The sequence below is a fragment of the Globicephala melas genome, chromosome 3 (genome assembly GCF_963455315.2).
Source record: "Globicephala melas chromosome 3, mGloMel1.2, whole genome shotgun sequence".
In the NCBI taxonomy this organism is placed as follows: Eukaryota; Metazoa; Chordata; class Mammalia; order Artiodactyla; family Delphinidae; genus Globicephala; species Globicephala melas.
In genome coordinates, this window is record NC_083316.1 from 164,762,521 (window position 1) to 164,778,315 (window position 15,795).

Below are 15,795 nucleotides of genomic sequence, written 5' to 3' on the forward strand. Positions count from 1 at the left end.
ACAAAAGAATATTTTTGGCCATTAATAGGAATCAGTACTGACACTTGCTACAATGTGGATGAACCTTGAAAACATTATAGTGAAAAAAGTCATTCACAAAAGACAAAATATTGTATGATTCCATTTATATGAAATGTCCAGAATGGACAAGTCTATAAAGACAAGAAATAGATTAGTGAGTGGTGGCCTGGGGGGTAGGGAAGTGGGAGTGAGTGCTAATGAGTATGAGATTTCTTTCTGGGATGATGAAAATTTTCTAAAATTATATTGTGGATTTCTTTCTGGGATGATGAAAATTTTCTAAAATTATATTGTGATGATGGTTGCACAACTCTGAGAATATACTAAAATTCACTGAATTGTACACTTTAGTTACATGTTAATTATAGTAAACGAGGAAAAGAGGAATAGAAGGAAATGTCTTTAAACCTGAAAATGTATCGAAAACATAGAGCAAGCATTTCAATTTACTAGATACAAGCTGAAGGCCTTTGAGACACAGAAAAAGAAGTGGCTCCTTCTACTAATCATGATACAGACAGTGCAGTAAGTTGGGGAGAGCGGAAAAGAATGGGGAGACATGATAGTTTGGAGGACTGTAAAAGAAGAATAAACCTGTCATTCATGGATGATATGTAAACATCCAAAAGCATCTATAGGTTAAGATTATTTGAAAACTAAGAGAGGTGTGCACCTTGCTGGATGCAAAATACACGTTCTGAGCGCTCAAAATAGAACGGGGGCAGTTGGCAATATCTAGGAATATTACACATGACCCAACGACTTTAGTTCTAAAAATCGACCTTAAAGTCCTAAGTACAGAAATATGAAGAAACATGCACAAGCCCATTCAGATGGGAACAACTCAATCGTCCACCAATAGGGGACTAGGCTGCTTCCACACACTAGAGAACTGTAAGACAGATCAAAGAAAAAAAAAAGGGCAGATCTCCGTGAACTGATGAGTACTTCAAAGAATGTCATAACGGAAGAAAATGAGGTACAAGAAAGGGCATCTTCTTAAGGAAAAGTAGTCAGACTTGGGGGAGGACTTTTAAAGAGGGGAGGACAGGCGACGGAGAAAAGACCCTGCGGACGCGCCCTGCCCTTATTTCCAGACCCGCCTCCTCCCGGGGACAGACCACCCAAGCAGTCGTCCGGGAGACGGGAAGAAGCCGCGGCCCCAGCAGGCGCGAATGTAACGGGTCGGGGCTTGGAGGACAAGCGGGGCGTCCTGAGGACCCGGGCGGGAAGTCGCGCGTGAAGCCCGGCAGGAGGCCCCGCGGCCCAGGAGCAGCTGGCGCCGTAAACCTTACCCATGACCCCTCCCCACTATCGACCGGCCCTTCCAGACTCGTGGTCGGAACCTGGACTTGGGCCCAGCCGGATCAAACGCCAACGGATATGGAAACGGGTATGATGCGCGAAGCAGCTATTGAGGACCAAGCCGCCAGCGGACGCGCACCTCCGCTTCGGGTCCCGGGCCTGAGGCTCCCGCCTCCAGTAGTTCAGTACCCCCCCGGAACTCCGATCGGGGAGCGGGGCTGGGAGGCGGGCCCGGAGAGAGTGGCTGAGGCCTGGTCAGGGAGCCTGGGCACAGAATTGAGGCGAAGTGCAGGCAAGTTTATTTTAAGCGAAGGAGGCTTCTCAAGTAGAGTAACTTACTCTTGATTGCCCATTTAAGTAAAATGGTGCGCAGGCACTTGAGCCCGGGTCTTTCACTCCATATGGTCTCCTCGATGGAAAAAGTAGAGGTCCCCAAGGTTTTGAAAAGGAGACTGAGCAGTCAGAAGGGAAAAGGAGTCCAAACTTCACTACTCAGCCGTTATGGATTCTCTTGCGGGGTCACTGCCCCTCCCCTTCCTAACCAAAGCAAGTCCCCCAGAAGTCAGAGAACTTTTTTGTCTGGACTCCAATTTAAACAATGATTATCCTGGTATTAAAAACAAAAAACAGTCTCGATCAGCACTTTAAGCTACCCGCCAAGAAATGGATTTTATCAGGGCCAAAAGAGGGCTGATTCTTAAATATGCATAACCGGAACCATGATTTAAAATGGAAATCTGGTAGTAGAGAAAAGACAGATTTTAAGGTGCTTTGGGGTTGTTGTTACTACAGTTAGACAGCCCGAAATAAGGATTTTAAAAATTTCAATAGCTTCCTCTCTGTGCCTTTTCTAGACCCCCCATGAATAAAACATCTGCCTAGACATAAAAAAACTTTATCATTAGGAGGATCCTTATTATTTAATGGAATCACCCATATCTGGAGATCTGTATTTAAAAGCTCAACCCCTCCCAGCTGACCATGCCTCTCAGGCAGATCGGTTCTATAAAATATCTGCCCATGTAAAGAGGGGCCCAGGAATCTTAGGCACTTAATTACTAATATTAAAGACTAGAAGCATGTGTTTAAACCGGAAAAATATTAATCTACATTCCATTCCAAAAATATTTTAAGGAGGCTAGGTTCTTTCACCACATAATGAGCACAGCCTGACAAGGCAGTATCATGTGAACTGTGGACTCCAGGCTTTGCTCAAGGAAAAAAAGCAGGATGTTTTGAGGCAGAAGTGCCCACTAGCCTTTCTCAGCTCCACTGTAAACACATGGGGGTTAGCGTCCCCAACCCTCTTCAAAGTTGAAAACACCAGTACAACTTAACAGTTGGCCCTCTGGGTTCTGTACCTGCAAATACAACCACCTATGAATGGTGTAATGCTGCAGTACATATTCATTGAAAAAAATCTACATATGAATGGATCTACATATGAAGTTCAAAATCTTGTTGTTCAAGGGTCAACTGTAATGACGCATATCCATTAGAGTATCATACAGGGTATTTTTCACTGCCCTAAAAATCCTCTGTGCTTTGCTTATACATTCCACCCATCACTCTCACCAATCCCTGGCAACCACTGATCTCCACAGTTTTGCCTTTTCCAGAATGTCATATAGTTGGAATCATACAGTATGTAATCTTTCCAGATTGGCTTCTTTCACTTAGTAATATGCATTACCTAGTATATGCATTAAGGTTCTTCCATGTCTTTTCATGGCCTGATAGTCCATTCATTTTAAGCACTGGATAATATTTTGTTGTTTGGATGTGCCAGTTTATCCATTCACCTTCTGAAGGACATCTTGACTGCTTCCAAGTTTTGGCAATTATGAATACAACTACTATAAACATTCATGTGCAAAGAAACAAAAAAACCCCAAAGCATGCATGTACTGGTTTTTGTGTGGACTTAAGTTTTCAACTTACTTGGGTAAATGTCAAGGAGTATGAATACTGTATCACTTGGTAGGACTATGTTTAGTTTTGTAAGAAACCACCAAATTGTATCCCAAAGTGGCTGTACAATTTTGTATTCCCACCAGCAATGAAATGAAATTTCCTGTTGCTCTATATCTTCACCAACATTTATCATTATCAGTGTTCCAGATTTTGGCCATTCTCACAGATTCATAGATTTGTAGTGGTCTCTTTTTTTCATGTGGGCCATCTTTTCAAATGCTTATTTGCTATCTGCATATCTTCCTTGGTGAGGTGTCTATTAAGGTCTTAGTCCATTTTTAATCAGCTGTTTATTTTCTTATTGCCGAGTCTTAAGAGTCCTTTATCAGTTGTGTCTTTTGCAAATATTTTCTCTCAATTTGTGCTTGTCTTCTCATTCTCTCAACAATGCCTTTTTTAGAGCAGAAGTTTTTAATTTTAATAAAGTCCAGTTTATCAATTATTTCTTTTATGGATCATGTCTTCCATGTCATATTTTTAAAAGTATTGCCACATCCAAGGTCTTCTAGGTTTTCTTCTATGTTATCTTCAAGGAAGTTTATAGTTGTGTGTTTAACACTTAGGGCTGCAATGCATTTTGAATTAATTTTTGTGATGAGTGCAAGGTCTGTGTCTAGATTTATTCTTTTGCATGTGGGTGTCTGGTTGTTCCAGCGCCATCTGTTGAAAAGAATTATATTTACTACATTCCATTTCCTTTGCTCCTCTATCAAAGATCAGTTGACCATATTTATGCTCAACATCATTAGTCTTTAAAAGTATGGGTCTACCTTGAAAAAAAACACACAAAGAAAGGCAACTCATTTAAATAAAAATTTACTTGGTTTTCTTTCCCAGTATCAATTTTCTTGTATGCAGTAAGTGAAAACATGTACTCCAAAACTTTCCCAAGGTGTTATTTAAAAACCTCTTTGTAACAAAGGTTTTTCATTAAAAAAAAAAAAAAAAAAAAACTTTTTAGGATTTTTATTTATAAAAAATATATAAAAAATATTCATTGAAAGCATTCTAATTGTTTTTACATTCATACATAATCTCTCCAGTGTGACTTTTACAATAAATTAACATAGCCTTTTCCACACTCCCTATATTTATAATTTATGGTTCTTCTCCAGTATGAATCATGTTTCCTAATGACAAAGAACAATCAAAGGCTTTCCTATATCCCTTTCATTCAGGGGATTTCTCATTATGTGTGCTTTCATACTTTCCCAAAGCAGAGAATAAAAACTAAAAAAAATCCTATACTTTTTACATTCGTAATATTTTCACACCCGTGAACTCAGAGCTGAAAATTAAAGTATAAGGCAGAGCAAAAGGCTTCCCACATTCCTTACAATAAGGTTACATCCACTATGAATTAGTACATGTTCCGTAAGTGTGAAAGTATCAAAGGCTTTCCCACACTCTTTACAAGTGTTCAGTTCTCTCTCAAATGTGACTGTGTATACATTCAGAAAGGCATGAAGTACTAAAGGTTTTCCCATATTCCTCATATATATGGCTTCTCCCCACTGTGAGTTCTTAAATATTTAATAAGACATGTGGATCGAGTAAAGGATTTCCCACATCCCTTACATTCAAAAGGTTGTTCACCAGTGTGAGTTCTCATGTGTACTCTAAGGCCTGATGAAATAGTGAAGGCTTTCCCACATTTTTTACATTTATACACTTCTCTCCAGTATGTGTTTCTTTTATGTTGACTAAAGTACGAGGATTATCTAAATGCTTTACCACATTCCTTACATTCAAAAGGTCTTTCTGTGCACTCTTTATTTTTTAAATTTTTAAAAATTTAATTATTTTTGGCTACACCAGCATATGTGGGATCTTAGTTCCCCAACCTGGAATAGAACCCGTGCCCCCTGCATTGGAAGCGTAGTCTTAACCACTGGACCACCAGGGAAGTCCCTACACCGTGCATTCTTAAATGTCAAATAAGAAATGAAAATCAAATAAAGGCTTTCCCACAGTGCTTATAATTATAAGGTTTTACCCCAGGGTGAGTTTCCAGGTGACTTTTAAAGCAAGATGAAATACTAAACATTTTCCCACATTCCTTACAATGATAAGGCATCTCACCAGTGTGAATTCTTTGTATTTACAGTAAGGTACGAGGAACTAACAAAGGCTTTTCCACATTCTCCAGTTTAAATTCGCATGTGACTACTGTTTTGAGAAAAGTAAACTCTGGGCTGCACTCCTTACAAACACAGTGTTTCTAGTATAAAATCTTATATGCTTAGCAAGATCTGGGGAATAAGACAAGCCTTTTTCAAGTTTCTTACATTTCACAGGCATCAGTCCTCTGTGAATTCTTAAATGCTGAATAACATGAAGATTGAGTGAAAGTCTTCCCACATCCTTTACACTCATAGGATATTTCTCTAGTGAGTTCGCATATGTACAAAAAGGTTTGTAGAATGTGAAAGAGCTTTCCTACGTTCTTTAAAAGCATACGTCCTCTCTCCACCATGAAAAAAAAACGTTCCCTAAGGTACGAGGAAGAAGGTAAGCCTTTCTTACAGTCAGCGCATTTATAGGGTTCTCTTGAGTGTAAGTTTTCTTGTGAACCAGGTGTAAATTTTGTTTGAAGGCTGTTTCACACCGATTATACTCAGGAGCATTCTCTCCAGAATGGGTTTGCTTGTATAGATCAAGGGCACAGTTCTTTATGAAGGCATTTTCACACTGATAACACTCACAAGTTTTCTTTCTAATGTAAGTTTTCCTTTGAGCCTTAAGGCATGAGTGTTCATTCAAGGCTTCTTCACAATGGTTAAAATTGATTTCTCTCCAATGTAGTTTCTCTCCTGTTGATGAAGAGATTAATGATGACTTAAAAAGTTTTCCAATCTTGTTATATTCAGAGATTTTCCCCTCTGCCTTGAATTGTTTTTCTATACAAGAAACAAATTAGTATGGCTGAAGTTTTTTATTTGTTTTTGTTTTTCTTCCATTTTCACTGCAATGCATAGTTCCAGACCCTCAGTGCTTTCAAGCAGAATGAAGTGATCATTCTGCTAGAAAGTTTTGTTGTATTCTTTACTTTCAAAGGGATTTTTATAGAGTTTAGCTGATAATTGATCAAGATGAAATTATTTATCAAAAACTTCATCTGGGGCTTCCCTGGTGGCACAGTGGTTGAGAGTCCGCCTGCCGATGCAGGGGACATGGGTTCGTGCCCTGGTCCGGGAAGATCCCACATGCCACAGAGTGGCTAGGCCTGTGAGCCACGGCTGCTGGGCCTGCGTGTCCGGAGACTGTGCTCTGCAACAGGAGAGGCCACAACAGTGAGAGGCCCACGTACCACAAAAAAAAAAAAAGCAAAAAACTTCATCTGAATGACATATATGGGAATATTCAGCTGAGTGAACTCTGTGTGAAGAAATATATCGTGAGGGGTGTTTAAAGTTTTTGTCAAATTCACAATGCCCAGAGACTATGAAAAACAGGTGAATGACACTAGTCTCAAATAACTGTCATGGTTATCGTGCAGGTTTCCTATCTTATGGAACTGCTAATTTTCCACTAGTGCGGAAGGCAAGGAATTATATCTTGTGAATCTTACCATTTCCACCACACTGGATTTTTTCCCATCCAAAATATTCCACTGAGGTGCTGACCATTTGGCATTAAGACAAATCTCCCAATCTGAAATAAGATTAAAAAAAATTATGTTCTTGGAGAAATAAATGGAAGGAAGATGTTAAAAATGAAGGCCAATGTGTATTTACTTTCAAACATTGACTTAAGATACATTTTAAAACAAAAAGAAAGGGGCTTCCCTGGTGGCGCAGTGGTTAAGAATCTGCCTGCCAATGCAGGAGACACGGGTTTGAGCCCTGGTCTGGGAAGATCCCACATGCCGCAAAGCAACTAAGCCTGTGCACCACAACTACGCCCGTGCGCCACAACTATTGAGCCTGCGCTCTAGAGCCTTCGAGCCACAGCTACTGACTGAAGCCTGCACACCTAGAGCCCGTGCTCCGCAACAAGAGAAGCCATCACAATGAGAAGCCCGTGCACCACAACGAATAGTAGCCCCCACTTGTCGCGACTAGAGAAAGCCCGTGCACAGCAACGAAGACCCAACGGAGCCAAAAATAAATAAATAAATTTATTTAAAAAAAAAAGAAAAGATTAAGAAGTTTGGCTGGACTAAGAGTTTGGCATGATAAGGTGCTGTGGTCAAATTGGTAGGTGATTTACTAAGAAATGATTCTATAAATGTTGAGACTGACAATGAACAGAAAGCAGCGTAACCAGGAAAACAACGTTGAAAGGAAATGGATAAAGAGCTTAATGCAAATGCAAAATTTAAAGAAAAAAATGGGACAGATCCTACTGTCAAGCCAAAAGGAAGTTTAAGAAGGCGAATGAAAAGTTGAAGAGAAAGGGAAGTTTGAGGTACCCAAGGAACCTCAGAACCCAAATGACCTCAGCATCCTTAGGAAAAAAATTCTTCAAAAGCCTCCTGTTTAACATTTCCAAATGGACTGCAGCTCTCATGGATTACAGCTCTTTCTCATAAAGAATCACATGTGCCTTTTCCCTCACTTGGAAAACTCTTCCATTTTCTTCAGCTTTCCTCTTTGTTCCACCTGAAAGATCAGACCAGGTCTGCATAGCTGGTGCCCTGCTCTCAGAGAAAGATGCCAGATGTAAGAAGAACATGCAAGGGATGACAAATACTTCCATAAATAAGGGGTCAAGACTCTGCTCTTCAGGGATACCAAATACTGTCAGGTATAACTTGAGAAGCAACAAAATTGTTCATGTCCACTTTATCAAACCAGTAAATTTTCAAATAAAACTAAAATGCAAATAAAACTAAAATGCAAACACACACACACACTCACTCTCTCTCTCTCTCTCTCTCTCTCCCACTGTGCACCAAAAGGGTTGCCAGTCTTTTGCCTAAAACCCAAGCTCAAGCTTATATATATAATTTTGAAGTCCTAAGCCTTTTATCCTAGAAAAATTAAAGCCAATACAATGAACAGATCTTCATTTTCAAGAGGAACATCCTGGCATCAGGCAATTGCCATCTCCATCAATGTTCCCTGGAGAAAAAGGAAGGGAGACTCAAAGCCTAGACAGGTTTTATGTTCTTCCATAATCAACCCCAGGGCTTGATGGTCCTCAAGCCCCTTCTCCTCTCTACCTGGACGTATTCATGGTGACTTCATCCAATTACGTAGCTTTAAGAGCACCTCTCTCACCTAACTGAACGTATCTCACCACAACTAGATTGTGACCTCTTCTGGTCTTATTTTTCTCTGTTGACAGGTTAGCCATAGTCCTGAGAACATTACAGACACAGTATATGCTGGTAAATGAATTATTCCTCCAGTGACAGTAGAAATTCTCAGAGGCACATGTTGGCTCCCTGTCTATCATAGCAAAATGAGAGCACACAATCAGCATGGACGAATTGGACTGAATTAGTAAATACTGGAATGAATTAGTAAATACTGGAGTGATAGTATCATTCTCCTGTGTAAATGAAAGGCCCTAAGTAAGACCTGAGGAAATTTAACTGGGGACTCAGTCCCTAAGCAGGCCCTATTTGAAACAGAAGCTCTGTTTCACTAGTAGGAAACATATCCACCTCGTAGGAAGAAACATGTGCTTTTATAAAAGAATAAATTTCCTACTGACCTGAAAATAATTTGTCAGACACCCAGTCACAATCCTTTCCCCTTCTGACTTCTCATGAAAAGAGAAAAAGTCTTGAGAAAGACAACCTTGAGGAGAAGAAACAAAACCTGAGAATCCAGGCTGCCCACAGTTTCCATACTCACAAGCCTGGCAGCCACTCCACACTAATTCTAAGTGAACATACATACACACACACACACACACACACACACACACACACACACACACACACTGCTGCCATAAAATGCCCTATAGCCCGCCTCATCTGAAGTCAGAAATGGGATTTGGGGCTTTGATAAACAAGAAGAAGAGTTTAATAATCTAATCTCATTTTACAGATAAAGAAATTGAAGTCCAGAGAAGTAAAACTGTTGGGGAATTTTTTGGCTAACAATAATAACTCATGTGATTAAGCAGAACCTCTCCCACAAAAATAGGCATACTTACCCCTCTTTCCCAAGCCCCAGAATTTAGACAACAGGATATTGTTATATACTTAAGCCCCCTCCTAGACAGCCCAGAAGCAGGACTGCATAGACCCAGACCACAAGACAGGCTGCTCACAGGCCAGTTAAAGCACGGTCTCTGAAAGGAGCATCAACAAGGACTTACCACAAGGGAAAAGGTCAATGGCTGGCATCCTGTGAATCTGTTAATGAAATCTGCCTTAACATGTCTTATTCCCAAAGTCTCTTCAAGACAGTTTCTGAATTTAATGGATAAGTTAATCTCAATTCCTCTTGATTAAGTAGGAGTCTTACCTCATACCATCAATCTTTATGCAGGAGGCATTTCTCATCTGTCATCAAGCATCATTCATTAGCCATCTCTCTGCAGAAGATGGAAGTTATATTATGTGAAAGTCATTAGAAACTGTAGACCACATAAATATAAATAATAATTGCCGTTTACTGAGCACTCATTATGTGCCAGAACACACATACAGTGGAAGCTCTCATGATTATCAACAGTTATTATTACTGTCATTCAATAGTTGAGGCAACTTATGTTCAAACAGGAGTAGTAATTGGCCCAAGATCACCAATTAAGAAGTCGTGAGCCAGAGTCTGAATGCAGGTTACTCCGTCTCAAAAGCCTGAACTCCTGAGGTTACCGTTATTCTCCAATATGAGAATTTATCTTCAATTAAAAAAAATGCAATTATCTGTTAAGCACAATAAAGGAAAGCACAATAAAACAAGATATGCCTGTACATTATAAACAGTAATTGCTGTCAACATACTTTCTTGGAAACAGACATTCTCACAGACCTTGAGCCTGCGACCCTCCATAACCACTTGTCCATTATACTTTGGGTCATGGAAACAATACCCCATGAACACAGCATAACTGCTGAGGCCTCCTTATGAGAGGAGGGAACCAAATCTGGGCCCTTTCATATATTCCACCTTCAGGAGGGGTGGCCTCCCCGTCTCTTGCCAGATGCCATGGTGCTGGAGGATGTCACCCCTCCCCCAGACCCTTGACTACCTAGGAAGCCCCCTGGGATTAACTGAGTAAATAGCAATGAGAATTGGAGGACTATACAAATGACACTGTTAACCATCATATGTAATGGAGCCTGATGGAATGTTGCTGCTTTCCATCCCTTAGCTATGATGTCCCTAAATAAAGGATGGGACCCAAGAAACAACACACTTGGTCTAACTTCAGGCAGTCATCTCAGCACTGGATGCCCTAGCCAACAAATGGTCCCATCATCACATTTATTATAAACTGTTGGGCTATTATCTAAAATTTGTCCTATTTCATGGTACAGAACTCTGGCAATCTCTTGCCTCACAGGCACCGAAAATATAAATCAAAATCACATGTCTTTACATATAACTAAGACTACAGAACAAGGCCTTGCCAGGATGCTCGTTATTCCCTTTGGAGTTATAGGCATTACTGCTAGTAACAAAGACACGCATTTTACTGCTTAGAATACACAATGTTGGGCTCTCGGAAAAGGTATTCATAGAACTTTCATGACCCCAATAACTGGTTTAACTGAGATGCTTAATAGTCTCCTGAACAATTCCTATTCATTAAATTCCAGTCCAACTGAAAAGGTCTCTATTTTGCCTCAAACCTTAACCTATATTTATAATTTTTTTTAATCTTGCCCTATCCCATAAGGGCTGGAGGCCAGATTGAGGGGGTGTACTCCACTGGGATCTATTAACCATAGATTATCCCAAAGACCAGGCAGCTGTTCTACTGATATGGGAGCCTAAACTTCATTCAAAAACTAAAAACCCTGTCGAGTTTAGCTACACACCACAGTTTAGGTAACTGTGGACTTATTATTGGTCTGGGTGCTTTCATTGGTTTACAATCCAGAGGCCCAAACCCTCCAAATAAGACAGTGTTTCAACCAAACATGGCAAATGCTGAGATCCACATCAACTGGAGTAGGTACCCACTTGAAAAGGATACTCCAGTCTCACACTCAGCAACATCACACTGGCCCAGGAGCTCACCGCCAGAGATGACGTCACTCCAGGAGACATCACCCCAGTCTGAGATCTCGCCATTGGAGATAACTTTGCCCCCTGGGCTAACTTGACCCTGACACTAAACCCCAGGGACTGTTTCTTCTAACGCACAGATTGGACATAGGACACTTTGTGCTTTTCTTCCTTTGATATTAGGAATTCTATTATGATTCTGAGTTCCTTGTCTGCTTAGCCCACGATCCAGGTATACTCCTTGCTCTCTGCCAAAACATACACCCCTACACTCCATGCCTACAAGGAAATCTGGTAGAGGTCACTAGTATCGATATCATTCCAAAAATTAATGGACTGTGTGATTCCAACTATATGACATTTTAGAAAAGGCAAAAGTATGTAGTAGTAAGACCAGAGGTTACCAACGATTGTGGGGGTCAGGGAGAATAGGCAAGACACAGGGTTTTTAGGGCTGTGAAAATACTCTGCATAATACCGTAACGAGGGAAACATGTCATTACGTGTTTGTCCAAGGCCACAGAATCTACAACACCAAGAGTGAACTGTAATGTGGTCTGCGGACTTCGGGTGATTATGAGGTGCCCATGTTGGTTCATCAACTGTAACAAATGTACTGCTCTGGTAGGGGATGCTGATAATGGGGGAGGCTGGGGGGAGAGCAGGGGACAGATGGGAACTCTCTGTACCTTCCCCTCCATTTTGCTGTGAACCTGAAACTGCTCCAAAAACAAAGTTTTAATTTTAAAAAGGAAAAGGAATTAGTGGAGATTACCGCTTTCCCCAGGAGGCACGTGCCTCATATTGGCCAACCCCTGGACCCTCTGGGAAGAGGGCCACCCACTCCCTGATGCTTTCTTCCACTAACCGCCTCCAGCTTTCCACTAAGACCTTCTGCGTTGCAGCCACCAGCACTCCTTCCCCTTGGTTCCACACACAACCACCAACTTTTACATGTACTTTACTAACTTATCAGCTCATCCCCTCCAACACCACCGCCAGATGTGTCAACCTGATATGAGAGTATTTCTAATCTACTCTACAACTCCACTAAGATATTGTTAAGGACTGCACAAAATTTCAGATTTATTTTCTTGACTAATGCAATATAAATGGGAAACTTAAATTATAGGCTGGCCTACAAGGACTCCTCGTACTTTACCTGTGTTTCTCCTTTCCATTATCACAGTAAAATGTTTTCTGTGTTGGTTAGGGGCACTTACGCCACACTAAAAGTCTCTGCTATCATTGCCCTGGTTTCCTTACTCTCATCAAAACATGAGTACCGACTGTATTGGACACTCATGCGCGCGCGCGCACACACACACACACACTTTTTCTGTATATTATATGACTTTTGACATCTGAAAAAATCCTTTCTGGCTGGGGAGAGACTGCTTCTTGGGGCTAGCCAACTCTGAGAAATAACAAAGGACTCAAACCGAAGCATGACTTTGATATGCAAACTAACCAATCGAGAACCATACTTACCTCCAGCAGACCCATCCACTGTAGGAGGCAATATTTCTCTGCCTTAAACATCCCAGGGCCAGGTAGCAGGCAACTAGAGACCACCCATATATCCGAAGCCTGACAAAATTATTCAAAGCAGTCAATCCTGGCTGTTTCCTCTGCCCTGCCTTGCCTTTCCCATAGAAACCCCAATAAAGGCAGTGGCCTAAACCTTCCCCTCTCTCCTGTGCCTTCTGCCTCTTGACCATCCTGGTGTTTTCCCACATCAACCTGCATGGTTACATGTTGCCTTGCCTCTAGGACTTAAAGAGTATAATAAACTTTGTTTTTTCCTGGGCCTCCAGTCTCCCCTTGTGGCAGCACTTGACTGACCATCTCATGAAAGAATATGTAACAGAGTTACTATTGCTTTCTTATTCACTGAGAAACTTTGTTCTGTAAAATCAGAGACAATCAGAGATTCACTGTTTGAAATTGTATCAGTAAGACTGAAACATCCCAATTTTGCCTGGAGGATATACATCATTATTTTGATATTTGACATCAAGAAGCAGTCTTAATTTAAAAACCTGGAACTGTGCTTCAAATAAAGGGTTTCTGGACACAATATTCCACATCTATCTTAATTTTATTGTTTCCAAGGAAACAAGAGCCTGGGTTGTTTGTAGTACAGACCTGATGTTAACCCCTTAACACAGTCCTGCTTTGCTTTGAGACTATCAAATTACTGCTTCCTTTAAATTTCACCTAAAACGTCACAATTCTCAGAATCCATAAGTATACATTTTGCTTTGTTTGGTTGAGACATCCACAGTTCCTCTGCTATGCAGTCTCCCTCACTGCAATGAGTCAAAAAATCTGGGTTTTTTTGCACTACAGGTTTGCTCCTACTGTTATTAGGCTGCTTTGGTTAGGATAATTGGAAGCAACACAAATTCTATCCATAGGACACTAGTTGACTAAACTACCATACATGCACTAATAAAGGGCTCAGCAGCCACAAAAAAGGATAAGGAAAATCACTACGAACTGATATAGATTGATTTCCAGTATTTAGTTTAATTGGGGAAAGAAGTACATTCATGTGAAGGTAAAAAGGAAGGAAGGAAAGAAGGAATATATATATATATATATATATATATATGAATTTTGAGAAAGTTTACATCAGAAACTAATAAAATGGAAATGGTTAGCTACTGGTGGTAATGTGATGTAAGACTTCTGAATATACCTTTTTATAAAGTTTTACCTTTGAATCGTGAAAAAGTTTTATAAATTAAAAAAATAAGTTAATTCAGAAAGGAAGCAAACCTTAAAACTAAATGTAAACAAAAATGTACATAATAGTGTATCAAACTGATAACAAAACCATGAGAGAAAAGACTTAGAGTTCACACAAATATTTGAGCACAGTACTATGAACTGCATATACTTAATATAAACAATTAAGGACAAAAAAATGCAAAGAAACTTAATACTTTATTGAGCAAGTCTACCATTGGTAATATTGGTATTATAATTTTTGAAACTACTGTACCCATACTGTTGGATAAAACAATATACTAATGGTATTACAAACCATGGTTTTTATAATAAGAGAAAAGAGATACAAGTATAAAATAAAGAAAAAAGCACATATTAAATTTTTACTAGGAATGAGTATGAACTTACAATGTAAGAAAATATATTTTTAATTGGGTTTTTGAAGAATAACAATATGAGAGTATGTTCATGATAATAATTTATATGAAAAGGAGGATATAAAATTATAAATACAATTTGAATTCAATTTTGTCTCAAAAAATATATATATATATATTTTTTAGATAACCACTGAAAGGCCTAGATACAGTTATATCCCAGTAGCACTGAGCCCATCACAGAGACCTTGGTGTCTATAAGGAAAGAGGAGAAATCATTTATTACAGGTCTGTAACTGGAAAGTACAAAGTGAACTGGGGATTTACACTCAAAGACTAATAGGTATGTGTTGAAGGGACACATGAGTCAAATTAAAAGGACTCCTCCTGGCCAAGTTTGGGACAGCTTGAGCATCAAATGACAGCAACTGTTTATAATATGATGAATGAAAGAAAAATCCACGGATATGTTGTGACACTCCGAAAGGGAAAAAAATATAGAGGGCAGGGGAAGTGGGGAGGGAAAGCTCTTGTTTACAGAAGACTGACAGCTAAAGAATAGAGAAGGAATGACAGAATTAGAAAAAAAAAAATACCATTTCATAAGCTCCCAATGTAAAAACAGGTTGAAACGAAGATCAACAAGTGATGTTAAAACCACTGATCGAAAGGGGTGGGGAAGAGATTATTCCCCTATTGCCAAGTATCACCCACAGATTACTAAAAAGAAAAATGTGACTACACGAGAGAGATGGGCACCTTGACTAAATGCTTTGCATTCCTAATACACAGTGGGACAACTTGCATTTATGTGCCTCCTGATCCCATATTGAAGGGATACAATATGAAGTACACAACATCACCTAGGAAATTTTCACGTCTCTAAACCTGCAGTCTAACTTAGTAGCCATTGGCTCGCTCTATTTGGCTACTGTGAACATGAAATGTGGCTAGTGTGACTGAGGAACTGAATTCTTAATTTTACTTACTTTTAATTAAGTTTAGAAATAAAATTGCTCAGTTACTAAAAAACTTTTCAGCATGTTTGGAGCAATCTGGGTTTCCAAGTCTACTTTTTCAACAGTAAATTTTATGAAAGCTAAATACAGATCAAGAATTTCCAAAAAAAATTTAGCAGCCACACTGAGATGTGCTTAAGTATAAAATACATACCAGATTCCAACAGTTAGTACAAAAGAAATGTAAAATTTTTCATTAATAATTTTATATTAGCTACATTAGTC

At 39.7% G+C, this 15,795-nt stretch overlaps 1 protein-coding gene across 24 annotated transcripts in view; it reads right to left on the reverse strand.

Moving 5' to 3' along the window:
• The window catches only part of LOC115865168 (zinc finger protein 177-like), a 133,486-nt gene that overhangs the window by 60,734 nt on the left and 56,957 nt on the right, over positions 1-15,795 (reverse strand). For 7 of the 24 annotated variants that reach the window (XR_009563556.2, XR_011377357.1, XM_060297165.2 and 4 more), the window contains 3 exons: positions 9,726-9,795; positions 7,861-7,939; positions 6,872-6,954 (listed from right to left, as the gene is read on the reverse strand). Coding sequence is in view for 21 of the 24 variants with exons in the window: in XM_060297165.2 (XP_060153148.1) it covers positions 6,872-6,954; positions 7,861-7,939; positions 9,726-9,763 (200 nt within the window). In the remaining 3 variants the exon portion in view is untranslated. Of the gene's footprint in view, positions 1-3,267; positions 3,961-5,588; positions 5,749-6,871; positions 6,955-7,740; positions 7,940-8,964; positions 9,051-9,576; positions 9,614-9,725; positions 9,796-15,795 lie in introns of those variants that run through there. The other 17 variants (XM_060297187.1, XM_060297183.2, XM_070045325.1 and 14 more) reach the window with 10 other exon arrangements.